The sequence below is a fragment of the Carex rostrata genome, chromosome 12 (genome assembly GCF_964058835.1).
Source record: "Carex rostrata chromosome 12, lpCarRost1.2, whole genome shotgun sequence".
In the NCBI taxonomy this organism is placed as follows: Eukaryota; Viridiplantae; Streptophyta; class Magnoliopsida; order Poales; family Cyperaceae; genus Carex; species Carex rostrata.
In genome coordinates, this window is record NC_135929.1 from 8,161,089 (window position 1) to 8,175,285 (window position 14,197).

Here is a 14,197-nt window from a genome sequence, read left to right on the forward strand (position 1 = left end):
AAAACATTCTGATTTTGGGAGAATTCCACCTTTATCCGAGCCACCGAGCTAATATGCGGCTCTAATTTTAGGGGGGAGGGACGCTGATTGGCTTGGCGGCACCCCAAAAGCCCAAAAATGCACTGTAATATTAAATATATATTTAGGTTTTGAGAGGCCTCCAAACTAATCCATGGCCCGTCAAAAATGAAACCGCTGATTGGCTTGATAGTCCGGATAGACGTGGAATTCCTCGTAATTTGAGATGTTTTGGGTTTTTTTTTTTTTTCTTTAAAAGGTATAAATAAAGGGTATGAATATTTTGAGGTGTCCCCGATTTTTTTTTTTTTTTTTGAAAGGGTATTATATTTTTCTCTCATACCAGAGATTACAAATAATACACTGTATCAAAGAAATTAAAAGTAATACAGAATATCAGAGAGATTAAACGTAATACAAAGTATTAGAGAGATTAAAAATACATTGAAACGGAGAGAGAGAAAAAAAAAACCTTGAACATGATTTTAGACATAGTTCCAGAGAAAAACGGAGAAGAAGAGAGCAAGATGGATATAATTAATATTTATAAATGCTATCAATTAATTTATTAAGGGATGCGGTGGCTTAATAAGAAAGCTAAGTTTATTATTAGGCAGAGGTGCATACTATTTTTACAACCTAAATTTAGCTATTTTATATTGCTTCCTTGATTAAATGGGTCAATTAATCTTGACTGAGAAGAAATCTAAAAGTAGAAAACAATAATATAAATTTTACCCTACAATAACATCAGACCAGGACTGGCAACGAGCTGGATTCAGCTTGAACTTGTCATGAGTTGGTTCATCTAAATCACGAGCAAGCTGATTTTAAAAGTTCGAGCTAAAAATTCAGTTTGAAATCATCACAAGCTAGATTGAGCTAGCTCGTAAGCTGACGAGCTAGTTCGTTGGGTATGACTGGATTTTGTTTTGAGAGGAAAATAAGTTCCACAATTTTTTTGGACCAAGCTAGCTGAACCGAGCTGGACCGAACTGAACATTATAAAATGCATACAAATTCACAAATTGATGCATAGCCAAGCTAGGCCCCAGCTTGAACTCATTAAGGCCATGTTCGGCTGCCAATCGGGAACGGAAATGGGTTTGAGTTCAGATCCAATTTGAATGGCCGAAACACTGTTCCTGCGGGAAAAAAAAATTCACTCGGAGTGAATTTTTTTTTCCCTCGGAAACAGTAAAAACCTAACAGGGCCTAATTCTGGACCAAGCTAGTGGCGAGCTGGTTCGTTACCGGCTCGGTCCAATAACAAATAAACTGGTAGCGAACGAGTCAGTCCCTTGTACGGTTTGATCCTTTTATCGTTAATATTATTGGACCGAAGAAAACCGGTTTAATCGGTGGATTAACTCCAAAAACCGCTGAACCATTTCGTAAAAAAATCTTGTTTAAAACAGATTTGAGATGTACCGTTAACTCGGAGTTAATTTGTTACATAAATAATTCAAGTGATAATATTAATATTTTTTCAATTTAAATTGACGCACCATATTTTTTTATAATTTATTATCTAAATCAGCAATGTGATAATATTCTTAATTATTTTTAGTTCAGATTGGTGTACACCTCAGTGATATATCAGGTCCTGTCAACATAATATTTTAAACCAATACTATATTTACTGCTGATTATAAAAATCCAAATAATACTATATTCATGTCCCTTTTTTTAATACTGTCAAAGTATATAAAACTTGAAAATAAATAGAAATTTTAATAAGAATTAAATTGTAAATCCCATATTTACATGACAAAATACTGCATACGTGATAAAATAAAACACATTTGAAAATATACGTAGTATGATTTATTTCTTTTGGAAAAAAAGAACTTATACTTGATAGATAAAAAACAGAAATAATATATTATTTTCGTAAACTATAAAAATTAATCACTTGCTCATAACTTTTTTTACATTAGTAACCACTAAATCGCTCATAACTCGTGAGCCGCTCATAACTCGCTCATTAAAAGCTCGTCTAAACTCGCTCATTTATCCGCTCATTTTAACTCGCTCATTTACTTAATGAGCGAGCATGAGCATGACCCAACTCGCTCATAACTCGCTCATTAAGAATTTGTCACATTTAATTCCTGCCACATTTAATCCTATGTAATTCTGTGTAACATTAATCTTGTCTCATTAAGATTGATAGATAGTGAGCATAGTTTCATATTTAATCCTGTGTAATATAGTGAGCACAATGTAACATTTAATCCTGTGTAATATACTAATATTAATAGTTTCATATTCATTTTTTTTTGTAAATCGGCAGAACCAAAACCTCCGCCTAAAGCCCAAAACAAGTAATAGTCATAACAACTCGCTCATTTAAATGAATTATGATAATTTGTTGAATTTTGTTATGATGACTTTTAACAAATTTTGTTATGAGTGGACACACTATATAATTTTATTATGAGTCATAAGTCATAACTCGTGAGCCGCTCATAACTCGCTCATTTAAACTCGCTCATTTACTTAATGAGCGAGCATGAGCATACTCTAACTCGCTCATGCTCGCTCATTAATCACCCCACTAACCACTAACCACGGTGTATTTGGTCTTAAAGTCCAAAAGATTAAACTAATAGATTATTTGGGCTTTCGTAGAGTCTTATTAGGCTGAAATTCTACAAAAGTTAAATGGCATAAGGGTCCCACTGTCAGAAGCATCATCTTCTTGACTTTTTTACTTTGCCCTTTTCTAGTTGAACTGGTTCAACCACTAGTCTGATAATTGATAAATGAACCGCTAACTCAAGTGGCCGAGTTTTACAATTCACATCCTCTCTATTACTGTACGTGAAAATCTTTTATAATTAATAGATTCAGACTGTGTTTTTTAACTTGATACGAATCTCAAAGTCCAATAATATTACTCCTACCTTAGTCTGAATCGCAAAACGACTGAGATTTATTCTCAATCTGTAAGTGTGGAAAATCGTCTAAAATACCTCGAAGTAGAGTGGGAAAAAAGGCACGATGAAGCTGGCTCTATCACGGAACGGCACGTGTTACTGTTCCGTACCGTGATTCACGTGTCGCGTGCCATGACCACCCCCTGACATTTTGGTCATGGCACGTAATCACATGAGTAACGTGTAATTAGGACCGTCAGGTCCTAATCAAATGGTGAATCTTGAATAAACTAACTTAAATTATGAAAAAATAGTTAAACGTGAGAAACGTGACCAGTTACGTTTGGACACGGCACGCAAGTCATGCCATTTATGATCTCTATTTATGAAAAAATAAATCAATCCATTAGTTATCCCCGTACAATTTTTTTTTTTTATAATCATCCCCGCACAACTAGGTCCGTTAAATAAACAATTCCCACATAAATACTTGTCATTTATCCCCGCACAAAATTTTTTTTTTTTTGGATCGTCACCACACAACTGGGGACCATTAAATAAATAATCTCCTCACCTAATGATAAATACTTTGTAGGCATAATTGTAACTTTCAGTAAAACATCAATGATAAATACTTCTCAGACATAATGATAAATATTTTAAGTTATATGGATAAATATTTTATGTTACATGGATAAATACTTGTTAGATATAATTACAATTTTTAGTAAAACATATGTGACTTAAGTAGATTAGATGAATATTTTATGTTACATGGATATATATTTGACGATACAAAAATAAATACTTTATTCTTGAACTTGTCAATAAGTAATGTTTAATCAAATCAATGTATCATTATGTCAGTAACAATGATAAATACTTCTCAGACATAATGATAAATACTTGTCAGAAACAATGATAAATATTTTTTTGAACTTTGTTCTTTGACTTGTCAATAAGTAATGTTTAATCAAATTAATGTATCATCATGTCAGAGACAATGATAAATACTTTTCAGAATCAATGATAAATACTTCTCAGAAACAATAATAAATACTTTCTTGAACTTTGTTATTGAACTTGTCAATAAGTAACATTTAATCAAATTAAAGTATTATCATGTCAGAGACAATGATAAATACTTCCCAGACATTGTGATAAATACTTTCTTGAACATCAATAAACAGATAAATATTTATTGGCAGAGATTGTTATTAAATGACAATATAATTAATGCGGGGACTATTATTAGAGGACAATATAATTAATGCGGGAATTGTTATTAAATGACAGTATAATTTAATGCAGGGATAGATGGAAATTATTAGCAGAAAAAATGGGGGGATAAATGGCAGTTAAGGAAATTAATATTGAGAGAGAGAGAGAGAGAGTGTGTGGAGATAAATGGTGGAACAGGACTGAGGAGATTTCTATAATTATTTTAAAAAGAAAGAGAAAAAAAGAGAGGAGGGATCCGATTACACTCTTTTTTGGTGACACCGGATTACACCCTATGTTTACAAAGTCTAAACAGTCGATCAAAATCGTTCAACTTGTTGGATATGTTAAAATGTGCTTGCAGATCAAATTTTGCATTTTTCTGAATTTTTTTACTATTTATTAAGATGGGTACAAAAATTCAACGGTCTGAATATAGCGATTTTGTTAAATACTTAATAAATATTTAAAAAATTCTAAAAAATGTAAAATTTGATTTGCTAGCACATTTTAACATATCCAACGAGTTAAACGGTTTGGATCGACTATTTAAATTTTAAAAACTTTGAAAATAGAGAGTGCAATTCGGTGTCACCAAAAAAGGGTGTAATCGGAACCCTCCTTGAAAAAAAAAATATGCCCGACCCACTTGAACTAATCGGACTTTGCAGTTCAAATAAATTCAAAGAGCAAGTTTGCACTGACTTCTAATTTAGGTGATGACAATTTCATTTGTAATTTTATAAATAAAAAGGATTTCTTTCAATAAAATTGCTTTCACGAGGTGAAGGCCAAATTTTTTCAAAGTTTCTTCCCGCCTCGAAACAAGTGAAGCTTTCGTACATGGACCCGGTCTATAATTTTTCTAGTGGGATCCACTTATTTATACTCAGCCTTTAGTCTGTATTTAATTCAGCACATGATTCAGCGAGCAATTTTTCCTCAGCAAGAGACGGTGATACTAAACTAAACTCACCGAAGTTTTTACAGAGATCTACACGAATATGACACGTGGTAGAAAATAATAAAGACTGTCCAGCTCATAATATATTTAAAGAAGTCAACCAATCAAAATCGGACACGTATACCCAAAATTGAAATTCGCACTCGCTCATAAAATTAATTTCAATTTCGAATCCTTCCCCCCTATTACCGAAAACAAATCTGCTGTTATTGTTGTGAAATAACAGGAACCTATGATTCCAATCCCATCCGTTCCAATCTTTTTAAGCGCGAATCTTAATAAAAAGCTTAGCTATGAGCGAATCTTAATTAATATAAACGGATGGGATTGGAATTGTAGGTCCTATTATTCCTCAAGAATAACAGCAGATTTATTTCCCCTATTACCCCTCAAACTCCAAATCCGATCCACATCTCCTCGTCTCTACTCTCACTCCCGCTGTTTCCTCGATTAATCTCTCAATTTCTTAAGCTCGGGATCTGATTCAAAGAGATGAACAACTATCACGTGTACGAAGCAATCGGCAATGGAAAGCAGTCGGTAATTATAAGTCCCCCCCCCCCCCCCCCCCCCTTTAGTTTGCTGCTTTATTGAACTGTCTGGGATTCTTTAAGGTAGTTCATGCATTTGCACACACACCCACCCACCCACACGAATCTGGTAGTTTTCTGGAAAGATTTAAATTCGTTATATTCAAATAGAGGCTCTATATTTGGTCTCGTCTTTGATTGGAGGGTTTTTTGTACTGTGGGAGTGCAATCTGTTGACAAACTATTGCAGTGTAGTAAGACGAATGAAGTGTTTGAGGAAATGCCTTGTGGGGGCACTTTTCAGTTTTTGACTTCAATTATCTTACCAAAGAGGGTTATGTAACAATTATTTATAATTTCAGGGTAAAAGTGCACACCTTGATTTGTTAATTTTTTCTTCAAATTAGTGATGTGTGCAAAACATAGATTTTTTTTTTTTAAAATGGATAATGCAAAGTACTGACATCTTCACCCACCGGTTACTAAGTATTTCATTGGAAATATTCTATTCAGGCTGTATACAAAGGGAGAAAGAAGAAAACGATTGAGTACTATGCTATCAAGAGTGTGGATAAATCACAGAGACCAAAAGTCCTTAGAGAAGTAAGTTACTGTGCACTCGTACTGCTTTCACCTATCTGTCTTTCTGGAAAATGATGCACTATTTGCTGACTGCAAATATTTTAGCCTTCGCTATGTTAATCATACTTTATATAATATCAGGTACGGATGTTTCACTCCTTGAATCATCAAAATATACTGAAATTCTATAATTGGTAAGGAACACATCTCCTCCTACTTTTCTCTCTGACTCTCTGTTGGTTATTGTTGTTTAAAAGTAAACATAGCTAATACTTTTCCTCTCATATTTGATTCGGTAGGTACGAGACCTCCGCTCACCTATGGTTGATCTTGGAATATTGTGTTGGTGGAGACCTAAGGACCTTGCTGGACAAGGTAAAGTATTTGCTTTCTACTTGCTAAAAACATTGCTGTTTGAATCAGTTGATGTTAGTTGAATTTTCGTGGTGTTGTGGATCCCATGAAATTAAGAGTGACACTCAGTATGTTTGATTTATGTTTCAATTTAATTGGATGATTGGTTGAAAGGCTTACTCAGTACGGTAATTTATTGTTACTTCTAAATCGGCAATTATGGCCTGTGGTATGATAAAGAAAGGTTTAAGCTAATATTAGGTGTGATTTGTGCAATTTGCGAAATTTGATCTAATTTGTATAGATAAATCTTAGCTATGCAATAATGCCTCATTTATTATCTATCTGTCCTCAACTTTCCTTAAGTCATCATTGAAGCATGAAACAAGTCAGTAAACAGTAAAATGTCAATCCTTAGCTTTTCTTTCGCATCTTCCTTATCTCATAAAAGAAGTCTTTGGTGCTTGGCTCTGGTGCATACTTGTAGGATGAGAAGATGCCTGAGAGCTCTATACATGATCTGGCACTTGATCTAGTCCTTGCTCTCCAGTAAGTACATCTGTCTGGTTACATTTACTATTGAAACTGTATTTAATGGGGATGTGTAGGATCACAATATGGCTTTAAAGTATAGTAGCATCTGAACTGCTTAGGATTGATTTGTCCTTCTGGATTTTGATTCGGGCCGTCCGATCCTTTTGTTTCAGAAGATTTTTTAATGCAAAATCAAGCAATTGCCTGCTGGGACTGATTAATTATGTGATTTAAAAAGCAAATAAAGATGCTGTTGTGTAACTCTAGTTACCTACATAGGTTAATCCTGAATTGGTCCTTACCAAGGTTCATAATTCAGGAAGGATGTGAATTGAAGTCCAATCTGAACCTGTATGTAAATTGAATATAATCAGATCAGCTACAATAATTTTGTTTAATTTGTTGTGTTTGATGGTCTATACAATATGTAATTATGTATGTGCATATTGCTTTGCTGTTCCTTTTACTTCCTGGCATTTTTTAGGTTTATCAAAACAAAGTTTTTATCAGGTACTTGCATTCAAAAGGAGTCGTCTACTGTGATCTCAAGCCATCAAACATTTTGATGGATGAATACGGGCATATGAAGGTAATATTTTATGAGTGTCATGCTTAAAGCATCTTTTTCCATTCTTCAATTGGCATGTTATCTTAATGTTTGCAAATTCTGTGTTTCAGCTATGTGATTTTGGCCTTGCACAGCGATTAAGTGGCACGGAGAAAATCTCTCCCACGGTTCGTTTCTTACATCTCTTCTTTTACACATATATTTAAAAATCGCTAGGCTTTTTTTTTTTGTCAGATATTTTTTAAATTAGCACTACAATTATGTTTCTTTATGCCTAGTTCTTGTTGTGCATTTGTTGGCTTGTTTTTCATATATATTTCTTAAATTAAAATTAAGCCTTTAACCTCTAATTTATTTGTGCATTTTTCCATACTTCTAAGGCATGATTCTGGGATCATGTCAGCAGGCTATGTCAATTTTCAATTAGATAGTAATAAATGTTCACGCAAGTATATCTTTCCTGTTACAACGTGTTACTGCTTGCTGTAGTCCCTGGTAAAAAATAAACTGCTTGGTGAATTTTTACCTTGTTGTCCATCCCAATATCAAAAGGTCCAAATCACGAGACCTTGTGTCAATCTTTAGCTGCATGAGGTCACAACTGTGCATGGTTTGCTGTCCTTACTGCCATATCTATGTCAAGTAGCATCTTATACTTAAGGTGATGCAATAATGCACCATTAGCTGACCTAAACTTCTTTTCTTTTTGGGCAACACAGTCAATGCGTGGTACACCGTATTACATGGCACCGGAGCTATTTCAGGAAGATGGAGCGCACTCTTATGCATCTGATTTCTGGGCACTTGGATGTGTGCTGTATGAATGCTATGCGGGAAAACCTCCATTTGCACACGGAAAACTTACTCAATTAGTCAAATCCATTATTTTGGACCCCACACCCCCTCTTCCTGACCATCCATCCAGAGCTTTTCAAAATCTGATCGACTCTTTACTAATGAAAGATCCAACTGAGAGGTTGCAGTGGCCTGAGATTTGTGAGCATAGTTTCTGGAGAACCAAACTGGACCCAGTTCCTTTGCCTCTCCAACCTGTACTTACTGAAGTGACTCAACCTTCCTCTAGACCTAGCTCTTTATCGAGACATGGTGAGAGGGTGTTAACTCAGCGGACTCCAACCCAACAGAATCCAAAAGCAAAAGGTGATACCCCCTCAAAAACTTTTAGCACTCCTACAAAGGGTTACTTGCAAAATGGTAGAAGAGCCAGTAACAAACCTCCAGCCAAGGCGGTGAACATCCTCAGGCTTTCTAGAGCTGCTAAGTTGAATTTGGAGAGAGAGAAAGACAAGGAGAACTATAGGCGTGCAGTTGCTAAGGAAGCATCTGAGAACGAGGCTGAGGTTAAGCTTGAGAATAAGGATATGGAATTGGATTTTAGTGAGAATCCAGAGGAAGAAGCATCTGAAGATCCTGATCCGTCAGAAAGTCCTGCATCTGAGACTCCTGCAAGTTCTGGTTCTGAACAAAAGACTCCAACTGGTATGTAACGACTCATGTCAGACATAAATATTTTTAGAAGTTTAAAAAGTACCACTAAATTCCTAAAAATGGTTTTTGAAATACTTGGTGCTAAGGCACTCTACTTGTACTTAGAACCAGTTGTTATGTTTGCTATGTTGAATTTGTATGTTACCAAAGTATGGAGTTACATAATTGTAGAGGAGCCATCTGGCATGGTAGTGGTGGTACCCACTTGGTCCCGTACTTGACATTGCTTTTGCTTCGTCTTAGTTGTTTTTCCCTGCCAAATTACTCGATTGTGCATTGAACAAAAGGGTGGTGCTACTATTGTAATGAAAAAGGAAGTGGGAGGGAGCATGCTAACTCAAAAAACTGTGAACCCAGCATCCATAGCACAAGCTAGTGTTCTGCCTGGGTTTAAGTACGATATTGTTATGATTTGTTGGACTGATCTTGTCTTTTACAGGTAATGAAGAGCAAAGTGAAGAGACGGACATGCTAATTGAAGATACCACACCCAATGGACCCTCCAGTTCAGGTCATCTTGAGGCGGCCTCATCTCCACCTAGTTCAACTCCAAGGAGACCTCAGGGGGGCAATAAATTAACTCCACAGACTTGCCCCAGTTCAGAATCACCAAGTGACTACACTCAGGTTTTTTGGCACCAGTCAGATCTTTCAGTCAAGCCTGTAATGCCTGGTAGAAAAGTTGATAAATCTCTGGATTGTGTATCCTCCCTTCCTTTTGAAGCCATCTCGCCTGAGGACTATGCTAAACTACCCCAAGAAAGACTTAATGCGCTAAACAGTCAAATTCTGCATGCTTTAAGTGGGGCCTCTCCAGTATCAGAGAAACAAAATGTACTGAGATACCTTGAAATTCTCAGTGCAAATAGTGATTCGGCCAATATTTTAACTAGCGGGCCAGTCATGCTGCTGCTCGTGAAAATGCTCAGACTGTCCAAGGCACCGGTATTGAGGGTCCTGATTGCCTCGGTTATTGGTTTGCTAATTCGGCACTCTACTGTTATCGAGGCTGATCTGGCGAATTCTGGGATAATAGGGGCTTTGACAAATGGTCTGAGGGATAAATTGGATAAGCTCAGGAGGTTTTGCATGGCTGCTTTGGGAGAGTTGCTGTTTTACATTTCAACACAAGGTGAACAGAATGGACGAGATGGTAATGTGCTAGTATGGCAGGTGAGAATTTCTCCAGCAAGTGTTTTTTCATCATCCTGAATTAAGCATCAATAGTGCAGTAATACAAGTTAAGAAGTATAAAAAAGAGAGCTAGATGAAAACCTAAGAAAAAAAAGATAAAGCTAGCTTATACACATCTGAAATGTTTCCAATACTGGGCAAACAGTTGTTGGACAAAGTTGCTATCTGTGATTAAAAAAAAATGAATTCTCTGCCCATGAATTCATTTATTGGCTGTGACAAATTTTCAGTTTTGTAAAAGCGCTGATTATTTTGCAAAACAGCACCCATTTTTAATTTACACGGAAGGATATAACCTAGTAGTCCTTATGTTCTGATGATTATTCTTTCTTGGAGTTCCTCTTTCTAGTACTTTTGCTAATCTTATTTGTCCTTTCTTTTTTCTTCTCATTACTAGTGATAAGGCAGGAGTTTTAGAGAAGATGAGATTTTAAAGAAGAATTAAAAGAATAGGACCTTAATGTAAAAGATATCATTCTTATTTATGTAAAGAATATAATTTGGGATTATTAAACTAAGAGCAAATTTTTTTTTTTTTGTAACACCCAGCTTTGTAGTTCATGGTTGTTTCTTTGCAAATACCACACATAATGAGTGTTTTTCATCTGGTGACAATTAGTTTGGTATTTCTTGCATAAATGTGTTAATTTCATATTGCTAATCACGAAAATAATTTCAATGAAACAGGTCCCAAGTTCGTTGATCGCACTCATCTCTTCATTACTTAGGAGGGGTGAGGATGACCTCACACAACTATATGCTCTTCGCACCATAGATAACATATCAACCCAAGGGGCTGACTGGACCTCTCGTTTTGCATGCCAGGACTTGATCTCAAACCTCACCTACATCTACAAATCCACTGGAAAACAAGAATCCACTAGGCTAATTGCGGGGTCTTGCATGGTCCGACTTGCCCGCTTCAGCCCCTCTTGCACTCAATATGTATTTGAAAAGTTGTCTCTCAAGGATATGGCCGGTACGCTGCTGAAAGGAAACCCTAGAGAGCAGCAGATAGCACTGAACCTTCTTAACTTGGCGTTGATCAATGCTCAGACTGTACCTAATATGAGTCGGCACATGCTTTCGCTGGCTGAAGAGAAGCAGCTAGTACCAGGCATTATTTCTATTATTGAGCAAGGAAGTGAGCTCTTGCGTGGGAAAGCACTACTATTCTGTGCTCTTCTATGTAAAAACAGTAGGCGGTGGTTGCCACTTTTCTTCTGCAATATAAAGCTGCTGTCTGCAATTGATCGGTTAGGAAAGGAGAAGAACGAGTTCATTCAAAAGTGTACCCAATCGTTTGTCCAGGTGGTAGTGTCTGTGGTACCTGGTTTGCTTGAGACGGTATTTGGAGAGGTACAGCAGCTGATGGGAGCTAGAAGGCATGGTGTGTTACATCAGCTGACTGGACGGGGTAATAACCCTAAGACCACCATGAATTTGTTCCCGGTGATTATTCACCTTCTGGGAAGCTTATTATTCAAGCGTCAGGTGGTTAGCAGCCATGTGATGGTACAGTTGGCAAATCTTATCAAGCTTTTTGAAACACCATTTGCGGTATGTTATCTACACCTTTAACTTTCCATATCTATTTTTCCACCATGCATGGATGCAATGCTGTCAACTTTGAGAGCAGTGTCCCAGTCATGTCAAGTAATTGTATTCTGCTGGTATGAGCAGGCATTGGATCTGTTTCAATAGTAATTTATTCATTTTGTCTCGTGCTATATTTGATGAATGAAGTATGATTGACAAGGAATACATAACTGGTCTGTCTTTGTGTGCAAGTTTTTGTAGAAAATTAGGTGTTTAGTCTGGGATTTTTGGTTTACTAAGAATTGACTGGTAATTTATTGGTTTTGTAAGTTTAGATTGTCAGGGCACTGGCAGCCAGTATGATGTACCACTGCTATCTCTTAGCATATTCATAGCAGTTTCTGTTGATATGGTATGGTTGATCAGCTTGGTAGAATGGTAGGTGCAATTTGAGATATCCTAATTGGAGAATAATTGAAACATGGACTCAAGTGCATTCCAATATAAAATTGATTAGAAAGCTCCTCAGTTACCAAATATGAGAAAAAAAAGAAAAAAAAAAAGACTGGAATATGAGGAAAATTATACTGACAATTTCTTTTTGTCAAATATTTCAGGGTAGAGATGATATTCAGATAACCCTACTCCGAATACTCGAGTCAATAACTGAACAACCTGATTTCATCCTGAGTGACCATCGAGTGCTCACTAGCCGGATCCTGCCAAGTCTGTGCATTTTGTACAAAGGAAACAAGGATGACAATGCACGGTTTCTTTGCCTAAAGATACTATTCGATACCATGGTTGTAATCTGTAGTGACACATCACTGACTGCAGATCCACAGGTCACAGAGGATCTGAAGTCTATTTCCCAAACTTACTTCCTCCCTCTCTATCCCAAAATGGTCGAAGAGGAAGACCCGATCCCGATGTACGCACAGAAGCTTCTAGTAACTCTAATCGAATATGGTTTTGTAAATGTCTCAGATATTCTTCATCTGAGAACTGTCGCACAATGCTTCCTATTTTTAGCCGGTGACCTTTCAAATGCAAATGTGAGTAATGTGAAGTTGTGTTTGGCACTTGTATCTGCCCCTGAAATGGATCCCAAAATCCTGTCAGAATTGCGGGTTGTCAGAAAAATCGGAAATCTTCTGGAATTTGTGAATGCCAAGGAAATGGAGGACTTTCTCCAGCCGACTTTAGATTTGTGCAGGGCATTTATTCTGTGTGGAATTGGAAGAAATAAAGGCGAGGCTCTTTCCAAAGAACCGGCTTTGTTGTGTGACAGTGGGTTTGATATGAGTATGGCTGTGCACCAACGGCACTCTATTAATGATATAGGTGATTTTGGATTTAATATGGGGATATTTCTAGAATTGGCAGGGAGTTCTGAGCCACAAATTGCTGATCTGGCATCAGACTCTGCTGTTTTGCTATTGCGCGCGGCACCTCGAGAAGGTACCATGGGCTTCTTGACCTATCTGCCAAAGGTAGCTAATTTGATGCAATCCTTGAATAATGAGGCATCCCGGTTGGAGTTGTTACGTATAATGTATGCCCTGGCCTTCGGTTGTAGACAATTCCTGGCTCATGCAATGATCTTGTCCATAGCGGTACCGGTTCTGGTACAGGTAGAGACTTTTGTTTCTACTCTAAAACAGTCAAATCTGGCAGGTGTTTCAGATGCTGCCTCTTATTTGAGTATGGAGTTGGAAAGAATGCCTCACTGTATGTGAAGCATTAGTGAAGTTACAATGTCTATTTCCTGTATTCTGTCAAGCATATTTTTAGAAATTTGTAGAAAAAGGCACCAAAGCTGTAGCAATGGAGCATGCCTTTTTTTGTGTCAAAACTGTAATTGTTCCCTCAACAAAAATTTGTACGTTAATATACGTTCATTGTCTTTTTATTACCATAATTGGAATCTTGGTAAAACGTGCAATATATCTACAACTTGATTTTTATTATTATTTTATTTTTTTTGACGAATTTATATGGTTTACTACACCAGTGGCTGTCCATTTCAATTCAAATCACATTACACAAAGAAGCATTTAAGAAATTAAATTCCTCATTACACATTAAAATAATATTTTAACTTGGTTTTAGAAGAAAAAAATCAACTGTTTTTGCTCATTCGTGATAGGAAAAAATTATTAGAACCGGAATTTCACATTTTGATCTTTCTAAATTTTGAAACTTATTTAGTATTTTTTTACAATTTTATTTTAAAACTTTTACATTTATTAAATAAAAAATCCATGTACTTTGATATTCGTACAATTTACTGAGTTAAATG

General features: G+C 36.2%; 1 protein-coding gene across 1 annotated transcript; it reads left to right on the forward strand.

The window, feature by feature from the left end:
- The first annotated feature begins 5,467 nt into the window (after positions 1 to 5,467).
- Positions 5,468 to 13,813, forward strand: LOC144562894 (kinase family with ARM repeat domain-containing protein). The gene is made up of 11 exons (XM_078312239.1): positions 5,468 to 5,625; positions 6,129 to 6,218; positions 6,339 to 6,391; positions 6,497 to 6,572; positions 7,039 to 7,100; positions 7,596 to 7,674; positions 7,764 to 7,820; positions 8,373 to 9,153; positions 9,602 to 10,335; positions 11,044 to 11,916; positions 12,513 to 13,813. The coding sequence occupies exons 1-11, from the start codon at positions 5,578 to 5,580 to the stop codon at positions 13,632 to 13,634; spliced, it is 3,975 nt and encodes a 1,324-aa protein (XP_078168365.1). The 5' UTR covers positions 5,468 to 5,577; the 3' UTR covers positions 13,635 to 13,813.
- Positions 13,814 to 14,197: the final 384 nt, after the last annotated feature.